Source organism: Danio aesculapii, chromosome 19 (assembly GCF_903798145.1).
Source record: "Danio aesculapii chromosome 19, fDanAes4.1, whole genome shotgun sequence".
NCBI classification, from domain to species: Eukaryota; Metazoa; Chordata; class Actinopteri; order Cypriniformes; family Danionidae; genus Danio; species Danio aesculapii.
In genome coordinates this window covers 11476982-11501715 of record NC_079453.1, presented here as the reverse complement: position 1 = coordinate 11501715, position 24734 = coordinate 11476982, and the positions used below count along the sequence as shown (strand labels likewise).

At 31.6% G+C, this 24734-nt stretch overlaps 1 protein-coding gene across 1 annotated transcript; it reads left to right on the top strand.

Annotated features, from left to right (window-relative positions):
• The first annotated feature begins 3547 nt into the window (after window positions 1–3547).
• On the top strand, window positions 3548–21720 carry iffo1a (intermediate filament family orphan 1a). The gene is made up of 9 exons (XM_056479944.1): window positions 3548–4742; window positions 13536–13596; window positions 13740–13835; window positions 13968–14108; window positions 15809–15999; window positions 17083–17200; window positions 18493–18585; window positions 19115–19245; window positions 21240–21720. The coding sequence occupies exons 1-9, from the start codon at window positions 3775–3777 to the stop codon at window positions 21394–21396; spliced, it is 1956 nt and encodes a 651-aa protein (XP_056335919.1). The 5' UTR covers window positions 3548–3774; the 3' UTR covers window positions 21397–21720.
• The last annotated feature ends 3014 nt before the right edge of the window (window positions 21721–24734 follow it).

Genomic DNA, 24734 nt, shown 5'->3' with positions numbered 1-24734 from the left:
CATGTGTAAACATAACATTTTAAAACACTTTTAATGCCCAAAATGTTCACAATTATTTGCATATTAGTCAAGTACAGGGAAGTTGATAATAATTATTTGTTTGTTTTTTACCTGCAGTAACCTCCATTCAACCCTTTTGGGCATCCTACCCCTCAGCAGAAATCTGTGGTCCTTTAGTTAGGTCCCAGTCACATTGTTTTATTTTTATTTTTTATTTTTTTGCAGTAAGAGGCACCTTTTTATTTTTATATTTGCAGTGATTGTTTTGCGTGCTGTTTATGCGACCCTGGTGGCTCATGTTTTAACCACCTACTGCGTCTCGCATTTTTGACGTTAGAATAGACAGTTGAAAAAAGCCAAGAACCCTATCATACACCCGGCGCAATGCAGCACAATGTTATTTACTAGTTTCAGCTCGACGCAAGTGTCATTTTGACATTTTGCACCACGCAGTTTAAATAGCAAATGCATTTGCGCTCATATGTGCGCCCATAGGCGTTCTAGTCTAAAATAAGCAATAAGGGGGTTTGTTAAGGCGCATTGCTGGTGCGTTGCTATTTTGAGGTACTAAAATAGACTGCACAATTGACCAGCTGAGAGGAGGTATAAAGTCCAGCGCAGAGCGCGTTAGTTGCGCTCCTCGCTTACTCATTGCTTAATACACACAGGATGTACAACAATCTGCAAATATCTTTACAAATAAAAAAGAATTAAAGGAATAAAATATTACAAAAATGATTATTTTCTACATAAATATAAAAAAACACTGATTTTTTATGCTTTCATCTCAGGGGGCTTTTTTCAGTTTATTCATGACAATATGCTTTTGTATAATGTTATCATTATTAGTAGTATTATTTATTATTTGCATATTTATATTTGTTTTATTAAAAACAAGCTTAAATTTGCCCAAAACAACATTAATTAAGTAGGCCAATGGATGTCTGTGCATACAACATGTTTCCTTATCCACGAAAGAGAGTTAAAGTGAAAGTAAAGAATGAGAGGGCTCATTCTCTCATTCTCACGCTGCAGATGGTCTGTTTAACTGTTTTCTCGCTAGTGAAGCGCTCAGTTTTTCCACTTACAAAGTCTGCCATGTAAACCGCAAATGTGCTATGGTGTAATGCAACTGACTCTTAAAGGGAATGGAAGATGAGACTCTGATTGGTTTATTCTCAAAACACACCTATAACTCATTAAGAGAATAAGCACAACCCTGTTAGACCATGCGCCACAGTGCAAAGCGGATTTTTCCGTCCTTAAAATAGCAAAAGTGGATTCTGACACGCCCTTAATGCTTTTGCGCCCTGCGCTTTGGACTTTGCGCCTAGATCATTAAAATAGAGCCCCAAGACTGTTGATACAGTGGTTGCCTAGCAACATAAAAAGCGCAGAGCGGTGCGACTCTCATTTTCAGAACTGAAAAGCGTGTTCGATGTGATTGGCCCCTTACCCTTTACTTGTCTCAAACCTGTTTGAGCTTCCTTTTCTGTTGAACACAAAAGAAGGTATTTGGAAATATGTTGGAAAGCCAATGTAACCATCGACTTCAATTGTGTTTGTTTTTCTTACTATGGAAGTGAATGGTTAGAAGTTTCTAAAATGTTTCAAAATACCTTATTTTGTGTTCAACAGAAAAAAGAAACTAAAGATTCAGCACCACTTGAGGGTGAGTAAAAAGTGAGTAAATTTTAACATTTTTAGTTTAGTGAACTATCCCTTCAAGGCTAACATTCATTCGTCAACCTTTTGACTTTCACTCGCAAAATATTTTGTTAAATTATTTTCCTGACACCACTAGGCAAATTTTAAGGTTTTTTTTTGTTTGTTTGTTTTGTTTTAATGATAACCTATGGACAAACGTTTAACAAAGTATTTACACAATTAGAGACTAGATGGATAAAAGATCATTTTAAAGCCTACATAGTGTAATAAAAATGTACTTTTTTATACATTTTATCAGTCTGTGTTTTTAGAAATAAAGCTGTTTACTTATTATTGTGATGTCATGATCAAGATGCTTATGTTAATGTGGGTGATCTTGAGACACACAATGAAGTTCTCTGTTTTGCTTTTCTGAGTCATGTTTGTCTTTCCATCCAGCTTTTGACAATTGAAAGACGTTATAAAACCAACTCAATATATACATCTTTTCACAAACTGATAAAGGAAGCAAGTATGTCTGCTTAAGATACTTAAAAATAAAGCATATGAAAAGGTAGCTATTCCACATTTATCACATTTATTTAATAGTTGAAACAACTGAATATTGCCAAATGTATAAATGCCAAATATGTTGTGCAAATTGTTTTTGGTGTGTGATGAAATTAAAGGAGACATTACTCAATGTCGTATACTTTTTGGGGGGTTTCTGCAAGTATGAAAATGAGTTTAAAAGGTGTTAAAAAGTTAAGATGCCTTCATATAAATTAAGGTTTTAAAAATAAATGTTTTACATTTTTTAATTTATAGCATTGCTGCTTCCTAGGATTATTTGTTTTCTGATACATGTATTCTTAAATCAAAATACATTTACTTGAAGTAAAAAATAAAGAAATTAAGTCTTGCATTCTGAGAAATAAAAATAATAACAACGATAATTATTAAGCACAGTATTTGTAAATAAGATTTGAAATTAGTTTACCTTTTTTAAAGTTGATTTTCCTGAGCCCACACGCAGTATATTTAGTCTTGCGTTAATCATAATCAGATTGATCAGTTTCACTATAAACTGAAACAGAAAGAGGAATGCTGAAGAATGTTACATTACAGTCTGATTAGAAAGTAAAGTCATTTCCATATTCTAGTCTTTGGGAGAAGTGTTATTCAAACAGTAAATTATCTTTTTTTATGCAAGGAATTAAAAGTAATGAAGTTGTCTTTTTAAAACTTTGAAGTGTTGCTTATACAACATTTTATTTGCTTTAATGTCGTATGAAACAGTATTGCGACCCTTTGAAATAATTTTACATTTCATTCACTTGTTATTAAAAATGTCTTGAAAAAGTCTTTAATTTTATCGCCATAAAACCTGCAGAAACCATTAGATGCACAGTGTTTTTTTGCCGTCATGTAGGCCTAATTTTTATAGCTAACAAAATACTACTTTCACAAAAGAGTTCCTTTAATATTCTACTTTTAATGTAGTCATTATTTTCTATCCTGTTGTTGTACAAAACTAACAGAAGGTCTGGAAAATAATACAGTTACAGTGTAGAGACGCTGCACGGGATTTGGATCACTCTGCCTTTGCCAATCACAGTCAGTGGCGTAAAGATGCACGCACCTTTACTACCGTAAATCCCAGGAAAGCAAACGCATACGCAAACATAGTGAGCTAAAATATTGCACGATTAAACACCAGGTAACAGCCGTTGGCGTTAAATGTCTTTATAACAACATCGATCAAACTGTTAAGTCATCGACGTTTATGAAAGTGTCCCAGCCAGTGCGATGCGCGCGAGTGAGGGGCTTTATACTAAACAATCCCGGTAAGAAGGAGCCGCAGTTGCCCCTTTCGTGTTTATTTCTGCTCTGGAGCTTGGCTGTTCCGCTACGAAGACGCATTTAATCCTCTCTAAGAAAATAAACAGCGTCTGTTAAGGTACTGTATTAACAAATGGCATGCAGATGCGCGTAACTTGTCCTTGTCCTATATTATAGACTGTCATAGTGATAATCGAAGGCGTCAGTCGTTGATTCGGTCCCACAAGTGTTCTGTTTATTAACTTCAGAGGTCGGCATTGAAGGCACGCAGTTAAATCAGTGTTCATGCCGGACTTTGAGCATTTCAGATTTTCCTACTCCAGAATGAATCCAGTATTGGGGGAGAATGTATACTCGTTTCAGCAGAACCAGCTGACGGGCTTCGCGGACTCCGCGTCTTCGGGCCACTGGACAGACCCAGCGGGCCTCTACCTGAGCGAGCACACGGGTGGCATCGGGCAGGATGGGCTGGACATGGGCGCTTTACCGCCTCCGGGATCTCCGTATCTGCACCTGGGTAACTATCTGCACCGGGTGTCTCCACCTCCTCCTGCCGCCACGGCCCTGCGGAACGACTTGGGATCCAACATTAGCGTCCTCAAAACTCTAAACCTGCGCTTTCGCTGCTTTTTAGCCAAAGTCCACGAACTGGAACGCCGGAATAAAGTGTTGGAAAAGCAACTGCAGCAGGCTTTGGATGAAAACGCGGAGTGCGCGGAAAATAAAAAGCCTTTGACGCGAGATGTGGGGGTCCAGACGGGCTTCGTTGGATTGATTCCCATCAGGCCAGATTTGATTCCCATCCAGAACGCGAACGACACCGCGTATCTGTCTGGAGGCCTGCTGTCTCCGACTCCCATCATCCCTCTCGAGCCCACTAACAGGACAGCAGTCGAAAACTTTCTAAACCCATCCAAACTGACAGACTCCAATTCCAATCTCACCCCAAAATTCCCCCTCAGCCCGATTGATCCTACTCCAAAGCCCTTTAGTAATATTAACGGGAAGTATGTCAGTACTGGTATCGGTTGCACCAGCAACCCTCCTCCCAGATTTCACCCCGGGTCCGCGTGGTCGTACAATCAGAGGTACGGCACCGGGCGTGAGCCGCGGGTCTCGGGTCCTGGCGTGTCCTCCTCATGGGTGCCTCCAGACGGAGTGGGTGTCCAAATCGACACCATCACACCGGAGATTCGGGCCCTGTATAATGTACTCGCCAAGGTGAAGAGGGAGAGAGACGAGTACAAACGGAGGTTAGTTACTGTGCAGTGATGTGTTCCTATAAATGTATGTGTAAAACTTCAGTTTGCGCCCTTTACGCAAAAGTTTACGCAGTTTTTTGCGCGCTCTGTAGGTGCGTATTCAAGTCAGCTTTGTTTTTTCTGATGTGTGGTCAGTTCTTTCATTTGTCAGTTTTTTATTTGATCTAAAAGTTAAGAAAATACCAACAATTTATACAAATTTAGCTTTTTTGCTATTATTATTTTTGCTTTATTTCTAAGTCATTTTGGACGAAAGCTCTGTAGCTGCGTTTTCATGTAAATATGTTTTTTTCCTTATATGTGGCTAATTCAATTTGTCTTTTTTTTCATTTAATAAAAAAATTAAGAAAATCCCAACAATTTAAAAAATAATAAATTATTATTATTATTATTATTATTATTATTATTATTATTATTATTATTATTATTATATGTGTTGTTGTTGCATAAATACTGTTTATCATAGCTATTCTATGCAGCAATAATTCTGGAAAAGAATACATTTATAATTGATTTCTCCTTTATAATTAATTTAAAATAATTTTCCTAATTTGTCATTTTTGGGAGGGTTGAATTTGAACGTTTCTGTAAAGTGGGATAACCTTTTCCTATTGTAATCTTTTATTTTCATTTACAGTACTTTGCAGTCATTAATATGCTGTCAGAAATATAATTCATGCATTCATTTATGCATTCATTTTGCTTGATTTGTCCTTGATTTATCAAGGGTCGCCACAGCGGAATGAACCACCAAATATAATTCTGAGCCAATTGTTATCTAACATATTGTAACGGGGCTTATTACTACTAATACTTCTGCTTAACATTATAACAATTAATATTAATTCCTGCAATAATTCTTGTATTAAAGAATTGAATTATATTTGAATTTAGATTTATAATTGATTTTAAAGGATTAACATTTAAACTTTTTAATTGATTACTTTTTAAATATTCACAGTATCTATTTGTCATTAAAATAAATAAAGTTCAAAATCAGTTTATGAAGTACAACATAATGTAATAGTAATATCAATGCTTACCCACTTTTTAGGTTTTAAAACAAACTAATTTCTATAATACCAAACTTTATTCATTTTGACATTAGTTTTATTTAGCAGAATCATAATCAAATCACCATAGACTAAAGTGCACATACAGGTTAATAACTGAATATTCTTAATATATCAAACAATTATTTCAATATTCAATAACTTTTCAGTAATATACATAATCTTAAGATATCTTGAGATAACTAAAGCCACTGCCCTCCGACACCCGCATTAAAATGTTCTAAAATGTTTGAAAATAAATGCAAATATCTTACACATCTTGTTGGAATTTCTTTATATGCTTGCACTGATTAGGTATTAGTTCACATTTGTTCTTTAGCCAGAAAAGTCTGTTACATTGATTTGAGGCATTATGAAGTAACCTTTCATTCATAAACAAAGTCACTGTTGTAAGCTATTTTATGCTTTTATGACTTCTAGGCTGGATTACTGTAATGCTTTGTTTGCTGCCTGCCCAGTATCCCCTGTTAATAAACTTCAGTTAGTGCAAAATGCAGCTGCCAGAGTTTAACCAGGTCAAGAAAATATGACCATATCACCCCAATTTTGTTCTCCGTACACTGGCTGCCTGTTAAGTTCCATATTGGTTTTAAAATATTGCTTTAACCTAATTTGATCATAATGCAATAATGTGCACATTTTGTAAAACTGCTTTAAAACAATAATTATTGTAAAAAGAACTATACAAATAAACTTGAATTGAATTGAATATAATTGAATAATGACAGTTAATATAAATAAGATATAAAGGATATACAGTCAAGCCTGAAATTATTCATACCCCTGGCAAATTCTGACCTAAAAGTCGCTTTTATTCAACCAGCAAGTTTATTTTGACCAGAAATAATGACACAGTCTTGTCCCAAAAGATAATGAGATGATGTACAAAAGGCATCATTATGGAAAAAAAAAATATTTCTCAGCTTTTATTTACATTTGAAGAAAAACTTTAAGTCAGAATTTGCCTGGGGTATATATAATTTCGGGCTTGACTGTATATATTATTGCAGTGATACTGCATTTCATGGGCACACTCAAAAATTATGTTTGCTTTTTGTTCAAACTGCTTATATAAAATAACCTGAAACAACACAATTCTTAAGTATTAATTGGGGACAACTTTATTGTTTTATGTTCAATCTACTTGAATTTGTAAAAACGAATAAGCTAACTTAATTCCTTCCTGATGTCCCATACAAATCGATTGTGTGGAACCCAGCTTTTTTTTACACTATTATAAATTATATGATCCTTTAGTCATGACAACGTATGTTTTTAGTTCATTGTAAATTATTCAACTAAGTTAATCACGTTCTAACTTAATTTTTAAGTTACTCAAGCTGTTTTAAGTCAGTTTAACATAATACAAGTTTAACAGACTCATAAATTTAATTTGATTCAGCTTAAACATTTAAGGCAACCAGGATTTTGTACAGTATACAGTGCAAAATAATAATAAAAAATCATGAGCTTTTTGTACCTTTTTGGGAGCATATTATTTCTAAACATAATTTTATCCTTCGGTAAGCTCATTTGACATTTTAAAAAATCTAATAGATATAATACAAAATAGTTTTCCTCAACAAGCTGTACAAAACTAAATTTTTTTATGTTCAATAAATTTAAATTTGTTACATTAACTTAATCATTTTGTGTTGGGACAACATGAATGAATTATGTGGAACTTAGCGTTTTTTACAATGTACACTCATAACGACGTTTAAACTACTTACTAAAAATTAGTTGACACAACACTATTTTGGTGGGACAGCTTAACCTGTCGACCTAAAATTGTAAAAACCATTAAGTTAACTTAATCGATTTGCATTGAGACGACTTAAAGGGATTGTGTGGAACCCAGCATTTCTTTTTTCAGTGTACAGTGTAAAAAATGCAGGGATCCACACAAATCATTCATGTTGTCCCAACACAAATCGATTAAGTTAACTTAACACTTTTAACAAATTTATATGGATTGAACATAAAAAATTAAGTTGGTCCAATGAAATCTCAAGAATTGTGTTGATTCAGCTTATTTTAAATAAGTAGTTTAAACAAGCAAAAAAAATGTTTAGTTTTTTTTTTGAGTGTAGGCTTAATATCCTTTTTAATGGCATTAAATAGTTAAAACTAGACAATAGTTTCCTTATTTCCTTCCTAATTGATTTTATTTTAAATACTGTATGATTAAATTGGGCCGACAACTTTCCCCCATACTTACAGTGAGTAAATGATTTATTTATTTATTTACTTAAGCAAAAAAGGACATTTGTTGTTTGCTCAAACTAATTATTTAAGACAAGCTGAAACAACAAAATTCTTAGTTTTTTTGGGGGCCAACTTGGTTTTATGTTCAATCGACTTAAATTTGTAAAAACTTATGAGTTAACTTAATTCTTTCAGGTTTACCCTAGACAAATCGATCAACACAAAACTATGTAGTGCAGTTAAAAAGGATGCTAAAGGCTGATTTATACTTCTGCCTTAAGCGCATGTGTATGCTCTGGCGCAGACTTTGCGCAGTTGAATAGCTCTCGCAGTGGCTAACGCACACCTCAAACATTGCAGAACTATAAATGCGCGGCTACACGCAAGGCATGCGCCATGGGTCACGGCGAACACTTGGCACAAAAGTGTCTTCCCCCCCGAAGAGTAGTTAGTAGTTAGTTGAGTAAGTAGTTGGAATAAGCAGCAACATATTTTTTGGAGCGTATACTGTAAAAAATGCTGGGTTCCACAAAATTCCTTCATGTTGTCCCAACACAAATCCATTAAATTAGCTTAATCGTTTTTACAAATTTAATTGGATTGAACATAAAACAATTAAGTTCATTCATTTTTTTTTTCGGCTTAGTCCCTTTATTAATCCGGGGTCGCCACAGTGGAATGAACCGCCAACTTTTCCAGCACATGTTTTACCAGCACCTTCCAGTCACAACCCAATACTGGGAAACACCCACACACACTCTTGCACACACTCACATACACTACGGCCAATTTAACTTATTCAATTGACCTGTACCACATGTCCACACACGGAGGAAACCCACGTGAACACGGGAGAACTTGCAAACACCACACAGAAACGCCAACTGAACCAGTCGGGGCTCGAACCAGCGACCTTCTTTCTGTGAGGCGATCGTGCTACCCACTGCGCCACTGTGATGCCCCATTAATATTATTATTTATTCATTCATTCATTTTCTTTTTGGCTTAGTCCATTTATTAATCAGGGGTCACCACAGCAGAATGAACCGCCAATTATTATTATTATTATTATTACTATTATTTATTCATTCATTCATTTACTTTTCGGCTTAGTCCATTTATTAATCAGGGGTCGCCACAGCAGAATGGACCGCCAATTATTATTCATTCATTCATTCATTCATTTACTTGAACCAGCCACCTTCTTGCTGTGAGGCAATCGTGCTACCTACTGTGCCACCGTGACACCCCATTATTATTGTTATTATACATTCATTCATTCATTCATTTTCTTTTCAGCGTAGTCCCTTTATTAATCAGGGGTCGCCACAACGGAATGAACTGCCAATTATTATTATTATTATTATTATTATTATTATTATTATTATTATTATTATTATTATTATTATTATTCATTCATTCATTCATTCATTTACTTTTCGGCCTAGTCCATTTATTAATCAGGGGTCGCCACAGCAGAATGAACCGCCAATTATTATTATTCATTCATTTACTCGAACCAGCCACCTTCTTGCTGTGAGGCAATCGTGCTACCTACTGTGCCACCGTGACACCCCATTATTATTGTTATTATTCATTCATTCATTTATTCATTTTCTTTTCGCCGTAGCCCCTTTATTAATCAAGGGTTGCCACAACGGAATGAACTGCCAATTATTATTATTATTATTATTATTATTATTATTAGATGAATATTTCAGCATAGTTTCGGAACATAATAAGTCAAACAGCTGAGAGTAGTCGAGTTAATACCCAGCATAACCCCTGTTTCCCCCTGTCCTGAAGTGAAGTGAGTCTCTCCATCTCCAGCCTCCTCCCCTCTGCGCCTCAGCATCTGCAATGCAGCACTGAACTGAGCACAGCTACTGCCAATAGAGAATAATTCAACAGTCTTTCTCTCTCTCCTCCAGTTCACCATCTGCCAAAGCCACTGCAGATCAGCCAGAATAGCCACTTCTTATGTCAGCAGTCACATTTACTTCTCATTGGTTGTTGGCTTTTCGGTCATATTTTCTCATTGTGTAAACTTGTGTGTGTGTGTGATGCAGTGGTGCTGATTCAGCTGTTTGTGATGAAGGTTGCGTGGATGTTGTCTGAATGTTGCTCCAGCATAAGTCACCTGCAGTGATACTGCAGTAATGGACTGAAACTGAAAGAGTGTTTATGTGTCTCAGGAAAATGTGTGTGTGTGTGTGTGTGTGTGTGTGTACAGTCAGGTGACGTAATGTAATGGTTTCTGCACAGGAAAAAAAAGAGAGACTACATGAGTAGAGTACTATCAGCCCAAACTGTAGGGTCATGTTACAGGAGACATGCTGCTTATAGCTGTGATTCACTCACGCTTTGCATTTTAATGCAGAAGTATAGAATTTCATGTTTTCTTTTGTAAAGTATTACAGGACAGGAGTGTCTTTTTTTATACAAAATCTCGTTTTTAAATTAAATACATCTAATTTTATGATTGCAGATTGAATAGCTTACATAGGACTATGTAGAGTGCGCTACAGTCTGTTTTTATGTATGTGTTTGTTCCTGAATTTTTGAAAATGGACGTCATATTAAATATGGCATTTAATTATATACCTTTTATTTTTATTGCATTGTTTACTTATTAGTTCATTTGGTCTTGTTTCTGTTTCACTTATTTGTATTTACTTATTTATTCATAATTTGATTCAATAAAATGTTTGTTTATTGATTTATTATTTACTCATCTATAAATTATTTATTTATTTATTTATTTATTTATTTATTTATTTATTTATAATGTGTTTAATGACATACATTTATTTATTTATTATTTTATTTTATTTATCATTATTTATCTAAATAATGTTATCTATTTATTTATTGTTTACTCAAATAAAATTAGTGTGTTTTATTACATAAATGTATTTAGGTATTTACTCATCTAAAAATAATGTTTATTTATTTATTGTTTACTCATTTATAAATAATGTGTTTAATTACATAACTGCATTTATTTATTTATTTAATAATAATGTGTTTAATTATTTATTGTTCGCCCATTTTTAAATAATGTGTTTATTTTATATCACTTTATTTATTAATTTATTTACTCATTGAAAATTAATATGTTTATTTTATTTATTGTTTACTCAATTATAAATAATGTGTTTAACTACATAACTGTACTTATTTATTTCTTTATTTACTGATTGATAATTATTGTGTTGATTTATTTATTGTTTACCCATTTATAAATGATGTTTTTAATTACAAAACTTTATTTATTTGTTTGTTTATTTATTTACTCATTTATAATTAATGTGTTTATTTATTTAGTTATTGTTAACTCATTTATAAATAGTGTTTAATTACATAACTGTATTTATTCATTTGTTTACTCATTTATAATTAATGTGTTTATTTATTTAGTTATTGTTAACTCATTTATAAATAGTGTTTAATTACATAACTGTATTTATTCATTTGTTTACTCATTTATAATTAATGTGTTTATTTATTTAGTTATTGTATACTCATTTATAAATAGTGTTTAATTGCATAAATGTATTTATTTATTTACTTGTCTATAAACATTGTGTTTATTTATTTTTTATTTGTTACTCATGTATAAATAATGTGTTTAATTACATAAATTTATTTAGTTATTGTTTACTAATTTTAAAAAAGTGTTTAATAACACAGATGTATTTATTTGTTTATTTATTAATTAATATTAAATGTTCATTTATTTGTTTATTGTTTACTCATTTATAATAATTTTTAATTACATAATTTAGTTAATTCATTTACTTGTCTAAATAATGTGTTTATTTATTTATCTTTTACTCATTTATAATAATTTAATTACATAAATTTATTTATTTATTTATTTATAGTTTACTCATTTATAAATAATGTGTTTAAATACATGAATGTATTTATTTATTATTTACTCATCTATAATCAATGTGTTTATTTATGTTTTTATTTTATTATTTACTCATTTATAAATAATGTGTTTATTTATGTTTTTATTTTTTATTATTTACTCATTTATAAATAATGTGTTTATTTATTTATTTATTTTTTATTATTTACTCATCTATAAATAATGTGTTTAAATACATGAATGTATTTATTTATTATTTACTCATCTATAATCAATGTGTTTATTTATGTTTTTATTTTTTATTATTTACTCATCTATAATCAATGTGTTTATTTATGTTTTTATTTTTTATTATTTACTCATCTATAATCAATGTGTTTATTTATGTTTTTATTTTTTATTATTTACTCATCTATAAATAATGTGTTTATTTATGTTTTTATTTTTTATTATTTACTCATTTATAAATAATGTGTTTATTTATTTATTTATTTATTTATAGTTTACTCATTTATAAATAATGTGTTTAAATACATAAATGTATTTATTTATTATTTACTCATCTCTAAAAAATGTGTTTATTTATGTTTTTATTTTTCATTATTTACTCATTTATAAATAATGTGTTTATTTATTTATAGTTTACTAATTTATAAATAATGTGTTTAAATACATAAATGGATTTATTTATTATTTACTCATCTTTAAATAATGTGTTTATTTATGTTTTTATTTTTTATTATTTACTCATTCATAATTAATGTGTTTAATTCCATTAATTTATTTATTTATTAATTACTCATCTATAAATAATGTGTTTATTTGTTTATTTTATTTTTTATTGTTTACTCATTTATAAATAATGTGTTTATTTATTTATCTTTTACTCATTTATAATAATTTAATTACATAAATGTATTTATTTATTTACTCATTTATAAATAATGTGTTTATTTATTTATCTTTTACTCATTTATAATAATTTAATTACATAAATGTATTTATTTATTTACTCATTTATAAATAATGTGTTTATTTATTTATTTATTTATAGTTTACTAATTTATAAATAGTGTGTTTATTTATGTTTTTTTTATTATTTACTCATTTATAATTAATGTGTTTAATTACATTAATTAATTTATTTATTAATTACTCATCTATAAATAATGTGTTTATTTGTTTATTTTATTTTTTATTGTTTACTCATTTATAAATAATGTGTTTAATTAAGTACATTTATTTACTGTTTGTCTGTCTGTCACACTGATATGAGGGAATCCAAATAAATAAATAAATAAATATTATTAACAAATAATAATAAAAATACAATTTAAATAACATAATAATGAAGGTTTCTGTTTTATTAAGTGATATAAAAGTGACAGGTGGTTTGGACACTAGAGACCTGCAATGATGTGGTATTAATAAATGGAAAAAAAACATATACTTTTATATATATATATAATTTTAAGTGATAAGTTTTATCATTTATTTATATCAAATTTATATTTAATACATTTACTAAGATAAATGAGATGTTTAATAATGAATAATGCCATTCAGTTTGATTTTCCCTAATGTTATAGATGGCTAATTTACTCATCTTTTCCATTCTTGTAGATGGGAAGAGGAATACACGATGCGGGTGGATCTAGAGGAAAAAGTAGCAGAGCTTGAAGAGGTAAAACCAAATCAATTTAATACTTAAATGAATCCAACTCTGATTTAAATTGCTTTTCGACCTTTCCCCCCTTCCCACACCGACTGCGTCTGCTGACACTTGTTTTGTGTGTGTGTGTGTGTGTGTGTGTGTGTATCTCTTAGGACCTGCAGGAGAGCGAGGTGTGTCAGGATGAACTGGCTCTGAGGGTTAAGCAGCTTAAAGCAGATCTGGTTTTGTTCAAAGGTCTCATGAGCAATGTGAGTTCATTACAATATTCCTGTGACTTGACCTTAAAAAATACCTCTGTAAATCATTTAGACAATATTTTGTTGTTGTTTTACTCATTTGCTCCATTTCACTAAATCTCATTCTTGGCTTTCATGCTGTAGAATCACTCGGATTTGGACAGTAAGATCCAGGAGAAGGCCATGAAAGTGGACATGGACATCTGTCGCAGGATTGACATCACAGCTCGTCTCTGTGATGTCGCCCAACAGAGAAACTGCGAAGATATGATTCAGATCTTCCAGGTTTGTTTTTTCATCGGCTTACAGTTTTAGTAACAAAATATAGATTGTTTCTGCATGTTTATTTAATATTCTTGCCTTCCTGCCTTATTCAAATGGTTGTAAGGTACCATGTACACTACTATTTAAATTAAAAGTCTCATACTGAATGACCACACTAAGGCTGTATACAGTTGAAGTCAGAATTATTAGCCCCCCTGAATGATTAGCCCCCTGTTTATTTTTTTTAACAAATTTCTAAACACAATAGTTTTAATAACTCATTTCTAATAACTGATTTATTTTATCTCTGCCATGATGACAGTAAATAATATTTGACTAGATATTTTGCAAGACACTTCTATACAGCTTAAAGTGACATTTAAAGGCTTAACTAGGTTCATTAGGTTAACTAGGCAGGTTAGGGTAATTAGGCAAGTTATTGTATAACGATGGTTTGATCTGTAGACTATCGAAAAAAATATTTAGCTTAAAGAGGCTAAAAATATTGACCTTACAATGGTTTTAAAAAAAAAATTCTAGCCGAAGTGCTGTCGCCTCACAGCAAGAAGGTCGCTGGTTCGAGCCTCGGCTGGGTCAGTTGGCATTTCTGTGTGAAGTTTGCATGTTCTCCCTGCGTTCGCATGGGTTTCCTCCGGGTGCTCCCACAGTCTAAAAACATGCGCTATAGGTGAATTGGGTAGGCTAAATTGTTTGTAGTGTATGAGTGTGAATGAGTGTGTATAGATGTTTTCCAGAGATTGGTTGCGGCTGGAAGGGCATCCGCTGCGTAAAAACAGGCTGGATAAGATGGCGGGTCATTCCACTGTGGCGACCCCAGATTAATAAAGGGACTAAGCCGACAAGAAAATGAATGAATGAATACTGTGAACATTTCTTTGCTCTGTTTAGTTAAACATCATTTGTTAAAAATAAAAAAAAATATATATATATATACTGTGAAAATTTCCTTGCTCTGTTAAACATCATTTGGGAAATATTTAGAAAAGAAAAAAAAATCAAAGGCAGGCTAATAATTCCGACTTCAACTGTATATAACAAACTTTAAATATTCTAACCAAACACACATTCATAAAAGTATTATTATTAGAATTTACTATAACTTTTTTCTGAGGACAGAGTAGCATTATTAGATAACAAAAATTCATTTTCTTTTTGAAATAAAACAAAAGATTGTTTTCAGCTAGTTCAATGTTTCTAATTTTAATTTAGTTTAATTGAAAGTTAAAAAATGAAGCAAAAATAAAGAATGAAATGAACACAGACTAAATATAACTCTTTTGGGGGAAAAAATTCGCATTTTTGAAACTGTTAAATAAAAATGAAAACAGAAAAATAAAAGAATTAATAACTAGTAATTACATTTAATGTCCAGAATTGTAAAATAACAGTAGAGTTTTAGACTGTTATTAGCATCACAATTTGCTTTTCAATAAACATTTCTTCTTACTCTTATCAATGTTTCATTTCAGCATCAATAATTTCATTTTGTATTATCCTTTGTTCAAAAGCATTTATTTTAGTTTGTATTTTTTTGCAGCGTCCTAAATATCAATATTGTTACTTCTGATTATTGCGCCCTGGCTATATTGAAGTATACATTACTTAACATTTACAGTCTTATTTTTCAGGTTACATAATACACTTTTACAAAATAAAAAACATATATAATTTTACTTATATTTTATGCCACTGTTTTCTAGCAAGTAGCCACACCTCCGTCAACCCTGACTCGTCGTCCTCGAAAACCAGCCCCGCAGACCATAAGAGGGAACGACAGTGATGAGCCAATCAGCATCTCTGAAAGTGAGGAGAGCGGGAATAAGGAGGTGGAGCTGTGTTGCTCCTCCACCAATCAGATCAATGAAGAGATGCAAAGGATGCTCAACCAGTTGTAAGTGTCTAGATACTAGTGCTGTTAACATGGTTCCCAGTCTAAGCAAAATGTCAAATTCCTTGAGTTTCATTGACTAAAAATCTCAATTTCCATTCTCTATAATGAAAAACAGGCAGCCTTTGTGTTAAGCAGTCCAGAATTGAATTATTTTGACATCACTGATTGCAACATAATGCAAAATCAAGCAAAAGCATCTGCATAGTTTATATCTAATAGCATTTGTGTGGTCATTTGGTGTGTGATACCTTGGGTTGTCATAGACATTGTGCTTGTCCTTAGGTGTGTGACCCAATTAGGGGCTTCATTTGACATTATTGCAACTTGTTCTTTGAATTGATGACTAAAATGAGACATGTTAACATGATTTTTCTAATGTCATTGTTCCAAAGATTTTAACAGTTTTTTTGTTGATCATTTCAGTCTATCAGATATGATGTGGTTAAACACTTTCTCTCTGTATCTCGGTTTTCTCCTAAAAATTGTGTATTTAAAATTCAAAATTGTGTATATATTTCACAGCAAAACAACACAAAAAATGCCACAAATATTGCCACAATGTAAACACAAAATCAGTTATGTTAGGCCCCAGTCATCAGATAATTTTCCCACAAAATCCAGGAGCAGACAAAAACAACCAGGAATAAGAATAAAGGAATAAAATAGCAGTGAAAAATAGCCTAACCCTATAAAAAGGGCAAAAACCATGAAACAACACTTCCATTTTTCAAGTAATACAAAAATACATTTAGATAAATGGCATGTAAAATTTAAAATAAACAAATTCCCTGATACTCTATGACTTTGGACAAAAAATATATGAAATTCCAGACTTTCAATGTCTGGAATAGACCTTTTGCATTCCTTAATACTCCAGAAATTCCATGACCCTGTGTTAATCAGTTTTACTCAAACAAATAAAATTACTTCCTAATTAGGGATACGATATGCAAGACAACTAAATAAAAAAACGCTTCTAATTAATAGAAACTCTCTATTATACATAAGTTGACGCTTTCTGGTTTGTGTGGTTGTATTGAAGCTCATCGTTTGAGAGAATGAGTGTTTGTTGTCATTCCACAGACGCGAGTCTGAGTTTGAGGATGACTGTGACAGTCTTGCATGGGAAGAAACCGAGGAAACTCTCTTACTCTGGGAAGATTTTCCTGGATACACCTTCAGTGTTGAGAACCAAGGAGAGGTACGTGCTTCTCCATCTTGTAATTATTCAAGTTATACCTAAAACAGCAAAAAACATTTCAGCATCCAGTATGAAATTGAAGTTTACAGGGCGGTTAAATGCTTGATTCTGATTGGCTGATGAACATTCAAAGGTGTGTGGTTATACTTTTAGATAAACACATAGCTCAAGTAGTTCCAGACAGGTTTTGACTGCATTACAGTTCCATATCACTACTCTGAATGATTTTAGTTGTTTCACTATCCACTGCAGTTATTTCGTCTTGAAATACAACATCTAAACAGTGCCTTCAGGTGTGGTAACCATAATATAAGCAGATTGATATTTATTTATTTTCTCTAATATTTAAATAGTCAATTATTCCTTACTTATTTCTCGGCTGGATGTACATTATCCCACTTATTACATGCCTACTTGCCACAAAGCTAAACAATTAGGCACAAAACATCGTAATAATTGACTAGCTCTTTAATTAAAGCTTGCAGAAAGAAAAAGCATTCTATGTATATAATTAAGGAATAACATACCTCGTATTTTCGTTATTGGCCAATCAGATTGAAGTATTCCAGAGAGAAGTGTAATAAGTAAGGAATAATTGACGAAGGGCTGTTTAAATCTTAGAAAATTGATAAATACATCTGCTGTACCTGAATGAGACCTGAACTGTTTGTTTCATTTGTATATTATGTGTTTGTTTTATTAATTCTATTTAAAAGTATATGACAAAGATGTTGATCTTTGCCCACTTTGTCCTAAGTGTCTATCGTTCTTTTTCATTTTATTACCTTGTAAGACCTTGGATTTAAAGTTAGTTTGACTGTACTGACAACTTGCAGAATAGGAAACTTCGCCCACCCCTACTTCAGGCTTATACAACAGTTTGGATATAAACAGACAGTGTTGGGGGTAACGCATTACAAGTAACACGATTTCATACCTGTCAACCTTCCCGTTTTTCCCGGGATTCTCCCATATTTTACAGTTCTATCCCGCTATCATCCCGTAAAAATATTTTCCCGAATTTCTCCCGTATTTTCAGTATTTCTCTGAAGGGTGGCAAATAAACTTTAAAGAGCCGAGCCTTCCTATACGCAACCCATAAATGGAAATCAGTTATTAGAAATGAGTTATTAAAACTATTATGTTTAGAAATGTGTTGAAAAAATCTTCTTTCCGTTAAACAGAAATTGGGGGAAAAAATAAACAGGGGGGCTAAAAATTCAGGGGGTTTAATAATTCTGACTTCAACTGTGTATCTGTTTTTTTTTTTGTTAATTCACACTCTCATGCAGCAGGAGGAGTCCATAGAGAAGGTGATCAAAGACACTGAATCCCTCTTTAAGTCCCGGGAGAAGGAATATCAAGACACCATTGACCAAATCGAGGTAAAGATTTTCATGCTTTGACTCTGCCAGTTACAAATAGTGTTTATTTTCATAGAAAGTTCATCAATATAATGATATTTATCAGGCAAGATCAACAAAATTGTGTGATCTGTTTACACTTATATATTTACAATGCAGAATCCCTGATTATTTTTTAATATTCTCTTAAAACTTACTTTTTTAGAGTAGCTTTAATTTTATTTTTACATCTATTACTTTTATTATTATTTTATGTGTTTTTATTTATTTTTTATCATTGAAATTTTCTTTGCATTCATCCTGGTATGTATCTTTTTCTGCTGCACATTTTATATGTTTGTAAAGTGCCTTGAGATGCTACTTTTAAAGGCGCTATATAAAAAGGAAGTTTATTATTAGATTAATAAAATAAGAGTTATTTGCTGACAATAACATTGCATGCATTGACAGAAACATTCCACGCTGCATTGATTGATGCCTCTTCTAAAGAAAGCCAGGGGATTTTTCTATAATTATACATCTTTGTATTTATTTATTTTTTTACCCCTAGTTGGAGTTGGCCACTGCTAAGTCAGATATGAACAGGCATTTGCATGAGTATATGGAGATGTGCAGCATGAAAAGAGGATTGGATGTTCAAATGGAGACCTGTCGACGATTAATCACTCAAAGTGGAGACAGGTATACACACACACACACACGCACACACACACACAGACATAAACATGACTTTCAATGGAGACTAATAATTAAAGTCATGTTATAGGGTCAGAAGTTCTATTATATAATCAAATATATAGTCAAAAATATTTAGTAAAAGTTACTGAATTAAAAGATGCTGAATTTTATTGCATTTAATTTTATTTTATTGAAGCTCGAGGTTCAGTTTGACAAGCTAATTTTTATGTTAAATCTAATGTCAACTAGCCTCCAACAAGAAACTTTTTGAAGTTTGTGCATTTTGCAGATGTTATGTTATGTTTGACTTTGGCATATATTTTTAGCAGTTTGTATTTATTCATTTAGCTGAATATTGTACATTTATTTTAATAATGGTTTCTTAATTAACATATTTTAATGACTGTAATTTTCTACACTTCTGTTTAAAGTAATACAATTCAATCTAAAGTAAAAAATAAAAATAATGCTGCTTATAACTACTATGTATTTTTGCAGAAGGATTTTTAAAACACTTGTGACTTGTGATTTTAGAATTACACACTCTTATTTGAAAAATTTTTTAGGGTGTGAAAGAATTATTAATTTTAACGGTTTCCTAATTTATCTAACTTTATTAAACTGTAAATTAATGCTTTTTAAATAAGTTTTTTAAAAAATTAAAGCACAATATAAATAATAATTACATTTAGTAATTTTTAAATCACTGTCGACCTAACCTCTTTTGGTTATAATATAATATTAAAATAATGAAAAAATATTTAATTGAGATGAGCCATAATATTACACACACCGGCAGCTAGCTCTCTGCAACTCTCAAACAGTAGCCCACTAAAGCTAAGCAGGGCTGCGCCCGGTCAGTACCTGGATGCAGACTACATGGAGAAAGCTAGGTTGCTGCCGGAAGTGGTGTTAGTGAGACCTGCAGGGGGCGCTCAACCTGTTGTTTGTGTGAGTCCTAATGCCCCAGTATATTGATGGACTCCGTTAATGTCCTTTGAAAAAGAGTAGGGGCCTTTGTCCATTCCTATATCATCACGATTGGTCTCCTCTCCACCATATGGCTGCCATCGTGTCAGCCTATATATATATATATATATATGCATATTTATTCTGACCTGTATTTATTCAAAAATATAAAAGAATAAATTATTTTCTGGAATGTAATTAAAAATATATATTGCTGACACATAAAAATTTATGTTATACATAATTACGAATAAATTGGTGTCTATAAATCATGTTAAAAAATGTTCCTTAGTAAATGATAAAACAGGGCCCATTCTAATCTATAGAAAAACAAGAAATTAAATGTAAAGCTTTTGTTTTGTTGTTGTAATTCCATCAGTGGTTATTAGCGATGCTGTTATTTATGCTATAAATTAGCTAAAAGCATCCTTGTTACATGTCCAGTTGAATCAAAATTATTAGCCTTTATTCTTTTTCAAATATTTCCCAAATGATGTTAACAGAGCAAGGAATTTCTCACAGTATTTGCTATAATATTTTTTCTTCTGGAGAAAGTCTTATTTGTTTTATTTTGGCTGGAATGAATTACATTTTTTATTTTATTTTAAGGTCAATATTATTAGCCCTCTAAAGCAATATTTTTTTTATACAATAACTTGCCTAATTACCCTAACTTAACCTAATTAACCTAGTTAAGACTTTAAATGCCACTTTAAACTGAATACTAGCATCTTGAAAAATATCTAGTCAAATATTTTTTACTGTCATCACGGCAAAGATAAAAGAAGTCAATCATTAGAAACTAGTTATTAAAACTAATATAGTTAGAAATGTGTTGAAAAAAAAATCTTCTGTCCATTAAACAGAAATTGGATGAAAAATATACAGGGGGGCTAATAATTCTGACTTCAACTGTATGTTCTATAGTAAATGATTCTATAGTAATTTATTATTGACCTCATCCCCTTTTCTAATGTATTTCTGAACGTTTTCCATTCTCTCACTGTTGTCGCTCATTTCCTCCACAGAAAGTCTCCTCTCCTCATTCCAGCTGCTGTGGAGGAGGGAGAGAATGCGGAGAAGGAGAGGAAAAGAGCAACTGCGGCAAATTCTGACAGTGCCGAACCCTATTACGACATGCAGGCAAACTCTTCTGTCCCGGACCACACGTGGAAAAAGGCTTAAGCGATTTAATGTCCCGCCAGAAACAAAGTAACAGCTGCAATTATACGCAAATGATCACTGATCGTTTCTTAATAGAGACTGTGATGCAGCAAACGGGTTATAGTTACCATCTGAAAGGCAAGTTTCAACCTTGTGTGCTTTCACTAGTGCCCTCTATTGGAACACAGCAGTAATGGTCCTAAAAAAAGCACTATAAAAAGTGGCCTATTAAATTCCGTCTAAATATATGAGGGCTGGTTACACTATTTTAGATGATATTATTTTATTTATTTATTTGTACGCAGGTAAACACCACTGTTATGTAGTACATTTTGTAATTTGTCAATGAAGAAAGTATTTAAAGCTTTTTTTTTTTTTTTAAATGTTCTTAATTATAGCTTTTTTATTTTCACAGTTGGCATGAATATTTAGATTACAAGCTGAAGGGAGATATTTAGCTTTAATCATTTTTAAATTTAGCTTTATTTATTTGTTGTTAAGTTTTGATTATGATATTTAAAAAAAAGAATTTATGTTTTAATGAGAAAACATCTAACGTCACAATAAAGTAAAATCAATAAAGTTACCCAAATCATAAAAATATTTGGTTTTAAATATTTTAATAGAAAAAATAAAACAGTTTAAATATATATCGGTAATGCTTTAGTACACAATATGAATAGTTTATTAAGAGTTAGCAAGTAGTTAATTCATTATTAGTTAAGCATTAACTCTACATTAATAGATGTTAGTCAGCAGTTTATAAATACAGCTACAAATGCTGTATTCTTGATTTACAAGCACATGTATAATGTGCTTAATAATTGTGTTTTTATACTTTCGTTAATGATTTTTTCATTACTAAATTAAGTAGTGCAGTATTTACAAACCAGTTATTTAAGTTGGTGTTTTTAAAGATCATTCAGAATGCGTTGGTAAAGGATTAATAAACTCTTCAAATTAACATTTATATATCTTATTATTCAGGCATATAGTAATAGTTACTTTGTATGTTAATAAATGTTTTATTAACTCAACTTTGTTTTGTGACCTGATTTAGTGCGGACTGTTTATGCTTTGTAAATCCCTTATTAATGACAATTAAAGGCTCAGTTATATTCTAAACAGGAAAAACAAAAATAAACAACTTTATTCATTCCTAATCATTTCGAGATACACAAATGAAATCCTATCAAATGAAAAAGAAATCTTTGCAATCTTATCTAAAATAAAATTACTGTACAGTTTAGGGATGCTCCGATCAGGATAATGCAGCCGATACTGAGTACCAATTCCTTGTCATGGTGATCGGCTGATACCGAGTACTAATTCTGATGCTTCAAGCTTTTTCATGCATAAAGCATGTTTTCCCTTTAAGTGTGATACTTAATGGGGAATACCTCTCCTTACCTAAGAGAATATTCTGTATATGATACCTTAAATGTCTCTCTTATCGCCATTTAGTTGTGAACATGTCATGGCCAGAAGCATTTTCTTTACAGAAAATAGATAAAACCAATAAAAGATTGGTAAGAAAAATGACTAACAAAGAGAAGTAAGTAGCACATTTTTGATGCATAAGAAGTTAAAATGCACACCTATAAATCTAATATTTCTTTACTAAAAGAAAACAGGCCTATAAACTACTTTTTATTGCAATGTGTTACAAGAAGATATATTATTAAATGTTCATGTTTAAAAATATTATATGTTTTATATTTATGTAATATTTCCAGCCAGGTTGTAATGAACTTGCAATATTGTCAAAAACACAGAAGTTCTTTCAGTTCTTATTATGTAAAATGCCTAAATACATGCAAGGTCAGGCGACGCAGTGGCGCAGTAGGTAGTGCTGTCGCCTCACAGCAAGAGGGTCGCTGGTTCAAGCTTCGGCTGGGTCAGTTAGCGTTTCTGTGTGGAGTTAGCATGTTCTCCCTGCGTTCGCGTGGGTTTCCTCCGGGTGCTCCGGTTTCCCCCACAGTCCAAAGACATGTGGTACAGGTGAATTGGGTAGGATAAATTGTCCATAGTGTATGAGTGTGAATGAGTGTGTATGGATGTTTCCAAGAGATGGGTTGCGGCTAGAAGGGCATCCGCTGCGTAAAATGTGTGCTGGATAAGTTGGTGGTTCATTCCGCTGTGGCGACCCGGATTAATAAAGGGACTAAGCCGAAAAGAAAATGAATGAATGACATGCAAGGTCATTCAAATATTTTGCTCATCTAAAACACTTGTGAACAGTTCTGGAAATCAGCCAGATCAGTGAGTAACGATTGAGTCATTAAATGTGATTATCGGCCGATATCGATCTCCGGCCATTCGATCAGAGCATAGTAGTTTAAACATCGCTAAAAAATGTTATATCATAATATCTTGTTAAATTATTATATTGTTGTTGTATGTTGTATTTTGACACTCCTGTTACTCGGCAATGTTTAAACTTTACAGTAATTTTATTTTTTTATTTAAGATTGCAAAGATTTAATGTTTATTTGATACTAAGCCTTTAATTGTCATTAATAAGGGATTTATAAAGCATAAACAGTCCTCACTAAATCAGGTAACAAAACTGGATGAAGTTGAGTTAATAAAGCATTTATTAACATACAAAGTAACTATTACTATATGCCTGAATAATATGATATATAAATGTTTATTGGGAAAGTTAATTAATCCTTTACTTTTACACACTCTCTTTTGCGCATTCTGAAAGATCTTTTAAAACCACCAAATATTCTTAAATCCCTGGTTTGTAAATAATGCAAAAAATCATTAATAAAGAATGAAAGCACAATTATTAAGCACATTATACATGTGGTTGTAAGTCAAGAATACAGCATTTGTAGCTGTATTTATAAACTGCTAACTAACATCTATTCATATAGAGTTCATGCTTAACTAATAATGAATTAACTACTTGCTAATGATTAATAAATGATTCAGTGTGCAGTTATAAGTGTTACCAATATGTCATCATATATCACCTCATTAAACAAAAGGCACATTTGACAGCAATATTTTAGCCTAAAGTGTTTTTTTACTACAACAGTATGTTTTTTTTAATGTTGAATGCTCAAATAAGGGTTATTAATCGCCAAACTTTGTTTTCCAAAATAATAATTACAATCGAAACCTTTAGTGTGAAGCATTTTAATAGAGAAATCAAAAATAATGTTGTTTAAGAGTTTATTTATTTCTAAATTAAATAAATTTGGAAATAAAATTTACTAAAATGGATTTTAACTTAAAACTGTAAATTATTAATATGGGAATAACTCACCTCATTATTAAAGACAAGGCACTTCTGACAATAATATTTTAGTCAAAAATGTTTTCAATCACTCAGAACAATATGATTT